General features: G+C 31.2%; 1 protein-coding gene across 1 annotated transcript; it reads left to right on the forward strand.

Annotated features, from left to right (window-relative positions):
- The first annotated feature begins 6,322 nt into the window (after window positions 1–6,322).
- Window positions 6,323–13,634, forward strand: LOC122632582 (facilitated trehalose transporter Tret1-like). The gene is made up of 6 exons (XM_043819555.1): window positions 6,323–6,736; window positions 8,361–8,450; window positions 10,923–11,270; window positions 11,386–11,543; window positions 11,642–12,094; window positions 12,189–13,634. Exons 2-6 carry the CDS (start codon window positions 8,397–8,399, stop codon window positions 12,799–12,801), a joined length of 1,626 nt encoding a protein of 541 aa, XP_043675490.1. The 5' UTR covers window positions 6,323–6,736; window positions 8,361–8,396; the 3' UTR covers window positions 12,802–13,634.
- The last annotated feature ends 8 nt before the right edge of the window (window positions 13,635–13,642 follow it).

Consider the following 13,642-nt stretch of genomic DNA (forward strand, 5'->3'; position numbering starts at 1 on the left):
TTGTTAGCATTGCATGACGTGATTTTTAATTGAAGATACAATAAGAGTTTTATTTGTCTTTTTTTCTTTCTCCTTTTTTGTAATGCTAATATGACAGTAAAACGCGCGAGTAAAACCTTATTTATTATTTGTTTGCGTAGACTTCCTTGCTTGTTTGTTTTTTTCTTTTTCTTTTTCTTTTTTTTTCTTTTTTTTTTTTTTTTTCGTAGGAACCATAATTTTGATGGAAAACTTTGAGAAAGAAGATAAGACGAGTGAGATACGATATAACATACAAAACATATATTCGAGAGTTGTGTGATACGGTTGATCGGTAAAGTAAGTATAAACTCGTGAGAGCCGGCGCTAATTGAATCATCGTGCGATTAAGTGGCGCGAGGCTAAATCGAAAACAATTTTTCAATTGACATGATTGGTTGTACCTCTGACATTCGACGTTGAAATTCAATTAATTCATCTGCTAATCGATCTAATACTATTTTTATCTTATCTACATATTCCCTGTTAACAAGGATTCTAATTGTTCATGTTTTATATTTTATCTCGTGATCGAATTTATTTTGTTTTTTTTTTTCTTTCCATTTTTTCTTTTTTTTTTTTTTAACTCAAATCGTAATAAAAATCTAAAAATTATATGTACGTACAAATATGTTCAAATAAATAATTCATAATTGTTCGAGTAACTAATATATTTTATATAATTAATATATAACTAATATATATAAAAATATATATGATCACCTATAATATATACGTATATATCTTAACCAATTATTAATATACATCTATTAATAATATTATAAATAATATATATATATATATATATATATATAAGAATATTATATCTGTAATTATATATATATATTTCCTTTTTTATTATTTAATAATAATATTATAAATTTTGCAATTATATGATTTGATATTAATACATTTTTTACTAACTTATTAATTTTACCACTATTAATATTACAATATTTATTTAACAATTAATATAATTATAAATGTAGGGAAATAAGATTTGACCGGATATAGATTAATATATTATCAAAATATTAAAATTGCACTCGATACTGCAACTGTATATCGTAAAGCAAAAGCACACAATGTTGATTTGGGTCGCGCGTGGGCGACGCGTGAATTACATTGTTGAATTGGATCGCCGTGACGAGGAAGAGAGGCGGAAGGCGAACGATGAATAAAAAAGAATGAAAGAAAGAAAGAAAGAAAGCAAGAAGGAAAGAAAGAAGGAGAAAGAGAAGGAGAACACATGGGTACGAGACTCAAAGGCATTAAACTGACTCGGTGGCCGAGGTCAGTAAGCCGTCCACCATCTTTCTTTCATTCGCTATGGAAAATACGAAGGAGACGGTCCTTAGCCCCGTATAACCGTCCTTCGATGAGAGTCGATTCCTCCTCGATTCTTAAGGTTCTTTTGCTAGACAATAAGTACCGACGACGTTGACCTTGCTCACTTCGAATCTACGTCCTTAAAAAATCATTTATCGAGGACTTCTTATTCTTTTTCTTTGTTTTTTTTTCTGTTTTATTTTATTTTATTTTATTTATCCCTCGTTGCTCTTCGATCAATTTTACTGCAGAAAGATTATTAGAATTTGCGAATAATATTTCTTTTCTTTTTTTTCTCTCTATGCGAAATATTAATAAAATTTGTTCGATAACTTTTAAATGCATCGTTTACTTCTGCTAGAACTATTTAAAACGAATGATATTACGTTAAGACGTTACGTTAATAGTATGAAAGTATAAATAATGGAGGAATTACATTGTCATATGTTCTCTCTCTTTCTCTTTTTCTTCTTTCTCTCTTTCGTTTTCTTAATTAAGATATTTCGTATAAATCGATGTTTTTTTTTTTTACATATCACATTAAATTACGTTAAATTTATTCGAAAATACGTGTTAAACTTGTCAAACTCATTAAGAATTTTTTTCTCTAGAATTACTATCGTAATTTGCTTTCTTAGAACTGTTATTGCAATTATTATAGCAAAAATATTGATTATACGTTGCTTTTGTCACTTTACTGATTAGTTTGAAAAACAAAATAAACGAAATGTCCTCGAAGATTTAACAAATAAAGATAAATTATCTATTACTTGAAAATAGTCGTATTAAAGAAAGATCGAAGCACTTTGCATATCGGTACATAATCATTCAATGAATAAATAGCGCCTAATTTTGTAAATGCCTATTCTCGTATTATTCTCACGCGTCGCGATTTTTTTCTTTTTATTCTCTTATTGTTCAATCGCACGAATCCCATACAAAATATACGTGTACGAAGAATGTGCCCGGTTGCATATGGGAAGTGACAGCAACGGCAGGTGTCGATTCTACGCACAATAAAAGAAAAAAAAAAAAAAAGAAAAGAAAAGAAAGAGAAAGAAGATAAGAAAAAAAAACAGTTCATATATAAAATATATGCCCGATGTGACCTTGTTTTCGAGTTATACTTTGTTATTCACGGTTTGTCCGGACCAGAATCCACTTGATTTTAACTTATGGGGAGGCAAGAGACGAGTGGGGGAGGGATCGATCGATCTGTCGGTTGGTCGAGGGGAATAGTGAGGGAGGACGACATTTAAAGTCCGTAGTTTATAAAACTCCAATTGATAGTGTTGAAATACTTCGTCAACGTGTTGTCGATCAAGGCTGCTTTCAAATGCGTTACAAAGCCCGACCTGTTCGTACAACGTGTTCGACAATTGCGATGATAAGAATCACACGTCTATTGAAACTTGAGATGATTATTGAAATAATTTCTCTGAAGTTGGATAGAAAAGATTATTTTACAATTATGACATAAAACGAATTGTAAGTAAGGGGGAAAGAAAAAAGAACATTAAAAAAGCGTTCACACGAGATATGAACGTTTTATTTTCTCTTTTTTTTTTCTCTCTCTCTTTTTTCTTTATTTATTTTAAAGCACGGAATGCAGTTCCGATGTACTTGTTTACTTATTTCTTATATACACTCGGTCTATATGAAATTGTATGTTTGTTATATTTGCGACTCTGTCATTGTCCGACATTATAGATAAAAGAAGATAAAAGAAATCGTACTTTTCTCCCCATCTCTCTCTCTCTCTCTCTCTCTCTCTCTCTCTCTCTCTCTCTCTCTCTTCTTTCTTTCTTATTTCCTTCTTATTCTTTCTTTATTTCGACCTTTAGCCAATCATAGTCTGAAAAAAGAGTTCACAGAGATGTCTCGTACGCGATCGTTGTAATAAATTTTAGATAATAGATTCTCATTCTTTCGTTTCTCAAAGAAAATAATTTTCATTGTTGCAACCAGTCAGCCACGAAATATTATCCGGAGCGAAGTGATTAACGTTGCTCGTAAAATCACTCTTGACATTTTTCAGGACGGAAGTTGGGTAAACGAGAAACATCGTTTTCTTTCTGGTTTTATATATATATTTATATATATATATATATACATATATATATATGTATGTATGTATGTATAATATGTATATATTATCGATTTACTAAGTGGATTTTTGTAAGAGATGGAGAAAAAAAGAAGAAATAAAAAAAGTTTAGAACGAGAAGATGAAGGGAAAGCGATGCTTCAAGAGAATGTAAGAATGATTTTAAATGACATAGTAAAGAATCAATGACTATTCTTGCAGGTCAGGGACGAGTTATATGTACCTACCAATGCTCGGTAACAACTCGTTTCTGTTGTTATTGTTATTGTTGTTGTTGTTGTTGTTGTTGTTATTATTATTATTATTATTATTATTATTATTATTTTATTCTTTCTTTCTCTCTTTCTCTTTTTATTTTTGATCTATCATTGATCTTTTTTTTTTAAATATCGATAATATATTTATATATGTACACGTACCCTTATGCATCTATGTATAAGCATATATTAAGAGACTACAATCACTAAGATCCTGTGATTATATTTTTATGTTTCTTTTCTTTTCAATTATAAACGTATTAAATATGTGCATATGTATGTTTGCGAACATGTTCACGAACGTTCTCATTATATTTACTTTTATCTTTGATTAGATTCCATCGTAATAGATCACGATCCCAATCGTAAATAGACATATATGCGAAAAGATAATTTTCGTTAGCCGGTGACGAGAATATAACTATTATACGTTCGTACGATATTTATATTTATCTTTCTATCTTTTCTACTTCCGTCTGCGACAAAGAAGACAAAGATGGAAGAACGATACCATCGATCGTAATTGGGATAAGTCATGCAAAAATATCTTTGTACATACGTGCATAGATATAATAAATGTTATCGTCGAACGTACCAGATTGAAATAGTTACAAATAATATTCTTTATTGAAGATAGTTAACTCGTCATTGTTTCAAGAGAAACAAGATCGACCTGACGAACTGACTAAGTACTTATTTGTAAGTCTAAATATATCCTATACTCAGGACGAAAGTGTACTTACTTGCGTATTTAAACATGGTGTTCCGTGTAACGTTTGAACTATCACAAATGCATCATGTAATTGCATAAGATAATTTCGATCGACTATAGCCATAAATAGGAAAACGAGTGTCAGGTGATAACGACAGACAAAACAAATAAATGCACGATCATCTTTGCGATGTTTGAGTTATTATGATGTGTTGCAAAATGAAAAAAGAAAACAAAAAGAACGAACGAGAGAAAGAAAGAAAGAAAGAAAGAAAGAAAGAAAAATAATTTTTAAGAAAAAAACCAAAGAAAATTTAAAAAAAAAAGAAGTAGGAGAAAAAGAAACAAAATTAAAAAAAAAAAAGGGGCAAAAGAAAGACAGGTACTTTACTTAGACGTACAAGTGTCTATTATGCATATATGTATGTTTTGTATGTATGTATGTTTTATATGTATGTATGTACAAGTTTTAATGGTAAGAGCGCACCGACTTGGACGATGTTTTCGCCTCTCGCCTTTCGCATTGGCACAGGTCAGGGATATATTCTACTTAGATATATATCTATGTATCTATAAGTATGTATATATAGTTTTATATATATATATATGTATATATATATATATATATGTATACATGGTAAAAGAGTGATACGAGAAGGCGTATTGTTATAAATGCGACTCTAAGAGTTCGTGCCTTTTCTTGTGCGATATAGACAATGGCACCATTTACCGATCGCGACACGATTAATCGTCAAGTCTTCGTTACCGAATCGCTCGCGATTAACTCGACTTTATTATCGTGTAGAGCCGCAAAAATTATTATTCTCCGCGACGCAAAATCAAAATAATTACGTATCGCTTAATTGCGGTAGACCGATCTGTCGGCGGATAAAATCTTGGACATCCGTGCAACAAAAAAGAAAAGAATACTTAGAAGAAGAAAGAAAAAAACATTAGTTACCGAGACAGATATATATATATATGTTTTTTAATTTTTTAATTTTTTCTCTTTTTTTTTTTAGATATAACAATGGCTATAATGATCGATAATCGATACTATTTCTGGACACAAACGATTGTTTTCCATTTCAACGGAAATAGATCCTTCGTCCTATTTTATTCTGTTTCCTCCATGTTCGATGTTAAAAGATGCTGATTAAGAGTTATCACCGTACATCCATGCGATAACAATTTCATTGATCATACTATATTATGCATAGTACGGTATAATATATATATATATATATATATATATATATATATATATATATATATATATATTAATTGGAGTTTGTTTTCTTCTTTCATTTCTTTTCTCTTTCTTTTTCTTTTATTTTTTTATTTTCTCTCATTTTTATCGATAACACATAGATAATATCTATTTATAATGCAGATCCCGTTTTTACTAGAAGAAATTTACAAATGCATATATATATATATATATATACACATACACACATACACACACATATATACATGAGGAATAAAGTTGTTGCACTGTTCGAACGTCGACGGCGCGCCGTTTCGAGAGGCTTGTGATCGCGCACGGGCTATAAATGCGAAGGCTCCAACGAAAATCATCTCAGTCGCTGTTCGAGAGCGAAAAAGTGCCGGTTAAATTCGATTCAAATAGCTTCGCATTTTGTAACACGTGTTTCTCACGCCTGCGTTTTATCAATTGTTAATATCAATTATACATCTCCTTTCTTTTTTATTGTTTCGTGTTCTATTACCATTGAGAAGAAAAGATAAGAAGGAAAAAGGAAATAAAATATAAAGAAATAACAAATAAATAAAAAATAAATAAAAAAATTGTTTTTAATTCGAATTTGTAGCTTTGGAATACTCGAATGTGTGTATATATATATATATATATATAACTATATATGTATATGTATGTATATATATATATATGTCGAATGTTTGATTGATACGTGTAATTTAATTGATACGTAATTGATTAATAAGAGAACTTGAAGGATCTAAATAGATCTCTTTTATCATTGTCATAAAACTTTATTACAATCGATTGCAATACCTTTCGATCGTGAAACATATCATCATTAAGCATAAACTTCGTTCGATCGGAGAAATAGTGCGGTATATTTATTCATCAAAGAGGTGCATCGAAATTTTCTCTCGTTTTTCTTTTTTCTTTTTCTTTTTTTACCATTTCGTTGAATTTCGCGCCGTCACCGTCACATACCACAATGTGAAATGTGTTTTATTCGCCGTTCAAGAAATTATTACTTTCCATTATTATTGCTCCTGTCGTTCCGAATCAACGAAGAGGAACATCTTTGATCGATTAAGGTAAAATTCTAATAAAAATAAAATAACACTAATGATATCTATCACTGTTTTTTTTTTCTTTTTATCTTTTTCTTTCCTTTCTATTTCTTCCTGGTTGTCTATTCCAATTTAAAAATCGATTTGTATTATAAGAAAAATGATGCTATCTTCTCTTTTTCTTTTTTTTTTTTTCCTATCGTTTCGTTTCTTCCTATCGTCAAAAGGAAATGTGTTTTGACATTCGAAAAATCGGCCGACTGCCAATTTTCATTTCAATCGACCGAAATAGACACGTCGTTGTTCAAAAGCTCACGAACTTAAACGCAGAACGTAAGTAAATAAGTTAACGAATAAGTACTTCTTGTTAGATCTTTCTTAATCTATACATCAGAATGGCTTAACGTATTGGCATTTTTCTGGAAAAACAGGAACGAAGGGAAATGTAGTATTACGTTGGCACAAGGTTGCGCCGTTGAAATTTTTACGATCGAGAGTTTGATTGCTATCGCAATTCTCGATTGCAACGAGAATTTCTGATCCGAAGAGAGCGAATTTCGCGGTTGTTGTTCTTGTTGTTTCGCTATAAAGACATTTGATAATAACAATTGAGAAATGAATTAAGAAATGAGGACGAGATAGAGAATAGAGAGAGTGGAGAATCAACGTTGAACTATTTTCTTTTTCTTTTCTTCCCTCTTTTTTTTTTCTTTCTTCCTTTTTGTTTCCAACGAATTGAAGAGGAAAGATATGTATCACACGATAACAATCAAGTAAATTGTGAAAAAATTTTTTTTTCTCTTGTTTCTTCTTCTTCTCCTCTTCCTTCTTTTTATTCCTTTTATTTCTATCATTCGTACGCTTTATGAAAAATCTTTCGCGTTTGCCAGCGAATTTAAAAGTGGGAATACGTGTACTGGCATCGTACTGGGATTTTCTTCGTCCGGATCTACGGAAACTCTGTAATTGTCTCATAGCACGCCACGTTGGTAATTTACAATATGCAGGATTCTATCAGTGCTCTTTATTATAATCCGCCGACGTTGATAACGTCCTATCGGGATATTATTCGTTGGAAATACGTACGATTATTTAAGTTTGTTTCATCGAGTTTGATGTGATTTTTTCAAGTATTGTATAAAATTTATCAAAGACGGATTTCTCTCTCTCTCTCTCTCTCTCTCTCCCTTTCTCTCATATAAAAAAAAGAAAGGATCTTTCTTTTAAACGTAAAAGATAGGCGTTTGTCGATCGACAAAAAAAAAAGATTAAAGAGATTAAGAAAAAAAAAAGAGTTACATAAAAAGATTTAGAGCAACGCCCAGTTACATCTAATGAGATATGGCTGGATTGACTCGTTAATAACGTGATTCATCATAGCTTTGTATAATGAAAGGAGAGAAAAAAGGAAAAAAAAAAATGAAGTTAAAAAAAAATACCAAAAGAAAAAACTACAACAACAACAATATCTCGCCGAAGCGGAGCACTATATGTGCGTTAATAATAAAATTTCGAAAGGAATCGATGTTGTTTCTTTCTTTCCTTCTATCTTTCTTTCTTTCTTTTTTCTTTCTTTTTTTTTTCTTTTTTTTAAATTTAAATATCAACGAACGCAATCGTAACCTTGCAAATCTCTTTTGCATTTCAGCAAATATTTTGCGCTCGACAAGTTTTGGGCGTAACGATGATTCAACCGAAGATCTGGTGGAAGCTTATTTACTCAGAAGACAAGAAAGGTGTAAGGATCTTAATTATATAATGTAATCGATTCTTTGTATTCCTTTTTTTTTTGTTTTTCTCTCTTTTTTTTTTTTTTTTTTAAGCATTATCATCCACGAAGTACTTAAGTTCGTTTATAATCTAATGATCATTCAAATGATTGTTCGATAAGCGTTATGAGAGAAACATAAGATGATAATTCTATCATCCGCGAGAAATATTACGTAAGATGAAAAAGGATGAAAAATACTGTACGATTTTAATTCTTGATCTAAGATCGTCGTTCTTATTTTTTCCTTTCATCGTTCTTTTTCATTTATTACGATAGTTTCGATAGAATTTAAAAAATTCGAAATTATTTATCGTTAGATGATCTTTATACGGAAATGAAAATACGCGTGCCGAGAATTCTTTGACGCGTTTGATTTAACGTTCCATTATGATGATCAGATACATTGTATTATATTTTTCAAAGAGTACATATATATCTATATAATATATATAATATATATATATGTATTATAAATATATATATATATAACATATGTGCATAGAATGCATGACGAACGAGGAAGTTATCACAAGATGGACATTTCTAAGTTAAAAGAAAAAGGTTATTATCATTAATAAAGAAAAAAGAAAAGAGAAAGAAATACCACGTTTGCTCTTGCACTCGTTGTTGCACAATGAGATAACAAAGCAACGCAAAGCAAAGTATCGCGATCTAATCGTATAATCGTTGCGAGAGCAGCGCACGGATGTCCGTTCACTTATTCTTTCGCGAAGGAGATTCGACGACAACGATCGTGATATGATGATGATGATGATGATGATGATGATGATGATGATGATGATAACGACGATGATGGAAAGATGCTTTCGCAAATACGTTTTTAAAATTTATGAAGACGATCGATCTGACCTTCTCTAATCATTGAATCATTTCAATTCCTCCGTGTATCGCTAGATTTTTATCTAAACTTTTTTAAAATGGCTACTGTATCCGTCATACCTCAACTCTTTCTCTCTCCATCATCGCGACGACATCGAATTCCCGATAGCTATTAAAAAAAAAAAAAAAAAAAAAAAAAAAAGAGAAGAAACGAAAAGAAAAAGAAGAAAAGAAGAAATAGAGAAAAAGGAAAGAATTAGGAATCAATTAAAAATCCATTCGTGTATGTACTTACATACTTTAGTTTAAATTCTTTTTCTTTTTCTTTTTCTTTTTTTTTTTTTCGTATCTGATCGCATTAACATGTAAAAAAGCGAGCGATAATAATAAAAAATGAGGAAAAAAACAATGGAGCATTATTATTTCGGCACACGTTCACGGAAGTTCCTTCGAATTTCCGAACACGTGCGACTCGCCTAGATGTGATATCTTAATTGTTTGAACATTACGGAAGTAGCTCGGAACATTTTTTATGATCGAACGACTAAAAGTAGAAATGATTTTGTCTTTCTCCATTTTTCTTTCTTTCTTTTCTTTTCTTTTCTTTTTTTTTTTTTTTTTTTGATTTGAAACGCACGTATCGTTAGTCCGAAAAAAATGATTTATCGATCGAATTCCTCGCGAGATTTAATTTGGTACCTCTCTTAGTCCGACTCCTATCCGTTGAACTGATCAGATTAGAAAAAGGTATATTCAAAGAGCTTTTTCGAAACTGATAGAGTTCATTGGGTCATTAGAGTACGCAAGCCTCCTCACCCGGCAAGAAAGAAACTGCAAAAGAAAAATGATGCCTTCGACAAGGTGGAGGTACCAGCGAGGAGGATTCCTTTCTAAGAAGTGTGTCCTTTGTTCTCACGTGTCGCGATGAAATAGATTATTCTAGATTGTTCTCTCATATTCGTGATATAAGATATATCTGAGTAAAAAGAGAAAAAGAAAAGAAAAAGGAAAAACAACGTTGAAATATTACGATATATTATCAATAGTTCATATCGAAATTAATATAATGCTGAATAAAAAAAGAAAAACGAATGATTTTTATTAACGAAATTACTATAAGTTAATATTAATAATATTGTTTATATTACATATTATATATATAATATTAAATATACTACAATAATATTGTATTTTTCGTCGTCTTTCTCTCTCTCTCTCTCTCTCTCTCTCTCTCTCTCTCTCTCTCTGCCTTTCATAACAAAATAGTAATAATTGTCAACCTTGTTATAAAAAATTCGATATACATTAATTAAAACTATACGTATGAAATTTAAATTCGATTACATCGAATTTGAAGCAAAAAAAAAATATTCATTATTTGTCATATTAAACGCATTCGTTTTGTTCAAAACGAAGTAAGACTAATGACAATTCGTTCTTATTAATTTCGACGTTTAATATTTCATAAATTCCAATCGAATCGTACTTACAAAATTTTCTATTATCGTACGTTCTATCGTTATTTTCATTTCTTTTTCTTTTCTTTTTCTTTTTTTTTTTTTTTCCCTCGTATAACTACATTTCTACGAGTTATTACAGATTCTCGCTGGATTGGCCGCACACTCGGGACAGATATCAGTGGGATTGTCTCAAGGTTTCAGTGCGATTTTAATACCGAAATTATTGGAGTCAAAATTTGCTGATCAATCAGAAACATCTTGGATCGCATCGCTCGGTGCAGTTTCGAATCCAGTTGGTGCATTAGTCGCGGGTTTTTGTTCCGAATGTTTTGGAAGAAGATCGGCTATAGCATTGGCAACTTTACCACATGCAACAGGATGGCTTTTGATCGCGTTCGCCAAAAATGTCCCGATGTTGTACGTTGGAAGATTCATCAGTGGAATCGGCACGGGCATGGCAAATGCATTGTATTTATACGTCAGCGAGGTAAGTAAAAAAAAAAAAAAAAAAAAAAAAAAGAGAGAAAGAAAACTAAAACAATCGATTATTATATCGTTTATATCGTTCAATCATTTTTCCCAATTTTATACGATTTCATCAGACCGCAGCTCAACATCAGCGAGCATGGTTAGCAAATTGTGGACCTATCTTGACTTCGTTGGGAGTGTTAATGGTGTACACGTTAGGTTCCTTGACAACGTGGCAAAAATCTGCTGCGATCAGTATAGGTCCAGCTATATTGTCTTTGGCATTGACGAGGTAAGCCTTTGATTCTTTTTTTTTTTTTTTTTTGTAATATCCCCATTCATATCGTACAATAAGGGAAAATTTGTAAAGGGATAAAATTTATTTTATAGAATGTTACGCGAGACACCAGCTTGGCTCGCAGCCAGAGGACGAATGGAAGAAGCTAAAGAATCTTTGTTGTGGCTTCGTGGTCCAGGTCTAAGCACGGACACTGAGTTTCAAGAACTTTGCAATTCCAACGCAAAAAGGATGGGAGAAAGAGAAAGCCTTCTTAAAGCTTTCTACATGCCGAATGTTTGGAAACCATTCGTCATACTTCTCCTTTTCTTTGCTCTACAACAACTTTCCGGAATTTATATAATGTTGTTTTATGCTGTAAACGTTCTCGAAGATATTGGTGTTAGCGTGAACGAATACGCCGCGAGTGTTGGTATCGGTGTTATCAGACTATTTGCTTCCATAGTAGGTGCAATTTTGGCGATTAACGTCGGTAGAAAAGCGTTAGCTTTTACCAGCGGTTTTGGTATGGCTATATCAGCTATGAGCATTGCCTTAGCTTTCAGGTACGAATAAATCAATTATTCATATTTTTCTATAGATCAACAGAGAAAACTCCAAGATGAAAATATTGAATAAAATGCGAATATTTAATTTCAGGTTCCAATTGCCATCTTGGGTCTCTTTGATTTGTATGGGATGTCACGTTGCGTTGTCTATGATCGGCTTCTTAACGTTACCTTGGGTTATGACCTCGGAATTATATCCCCTTAGATTTAGAGGACTCTTAGGAGGTATCACTACCAGTATAGCACAAATTTTAACTTTCGTTGCTATTAAATTATATCCCGAGGTAAGCGTAAACGCCGGCATAGAGAACACGATGTGGATTTTCACAACGGCAGGCTTATTGGGAGCACTCTTTTCCATTATTCTATTACCGGAGACCCGAGGTCAAAGCTTGGACGACATCGAGAACAAGTTTACGAATAATTCGAAGGCCATTTCGAAGATCAATTCAAATATCAATGGTTCGAGAGGACTTTCCAGTATTTTCGTTCACACGCAACCTAAGAACATTATACTTCAAAGATTCACGTCGATATCCGAGGAAAAAGATTCTAATCATACCGGGAATCATTACACTTATGATAACTTTTGTTTCGACATAGGTTACGATAACGTTTCTAAGGAATCTAAGGACGATGAAAATCAGAAAAAGGATCATCACGTGACAACTAACGCCATTGCGTTGGATCACGTTTATATTTGAATAATTATCGAGTAAAAAGCCAATACGATTACGGATACAAGCTTGGAATGAGAGAAGCTCGTTAAAGTAAAGATTACTACTGCCAAGAATAGAAATTTTCCAAAATATTTTGTATATAAGATGTATATGTGTATCTATAGTACAGATACACAACACACGCGCGTACACACGTATATAAACATACATTGCTGTAAATATTTTATCAGCTTAACGAGAATGTACCGTGTTATTTGTTGTGTTTTTTTTTTGTTTATGTCATGTGTAAGTACATTAGAATTTATGAAAATTTGTAAGATCGTTGTTTCTTTGTATATATTTATGTGTAATAATAGTAATAGAGAGGAGAAAGATTATGATTCGCGGTTCAACGTTAGATATCTTTTCTTTCTTTTTTTTTATAACTTTCGATTAATTATATTATATTATCAAATAAAATCAAATTATAATTATACTGTAATTAACACTGATATATATATATATATAAATATATAAAATATAATAATTATATATATGTAATAATTACACACACATACACGCATATATATATCGGTATTAATATGGTATAATTATCGATGTACATAACTAAGTATAATAGCGGAATTTATATCGTACAAAAGTAACAAGTATTAGAAACTAGTTTATAATAAATATAAAGTATGTTATATTGACAAAAATGATAAAAATGATCTTGTTTTTTTTCTCTTTTCCTCGTTTGATTATTTACAGATCACTTAAAAGACGGTGTTTAAGAAATCGAACATTTCTTTATCGTAAACTCATTCACTTTTTCATTTTTGTTTTTTATTTATCAGAATCAATAATTACAATATATGTAATTTCC

Source organism: Vespula pensylvanica, chromosome 10 (assembly GCF_014466175.1).
Source record: "Vespula pensylvanica isolate Volc-1 chromosome 10, ASM1446617v1, whole genome shotgun sequence".
Lineage (NCBI taxonomy): Eukaryota > Metazoa > Arthropoda > Insecta > Hymenoptera > Vespidae > Vespula > Vespula pensylvanica.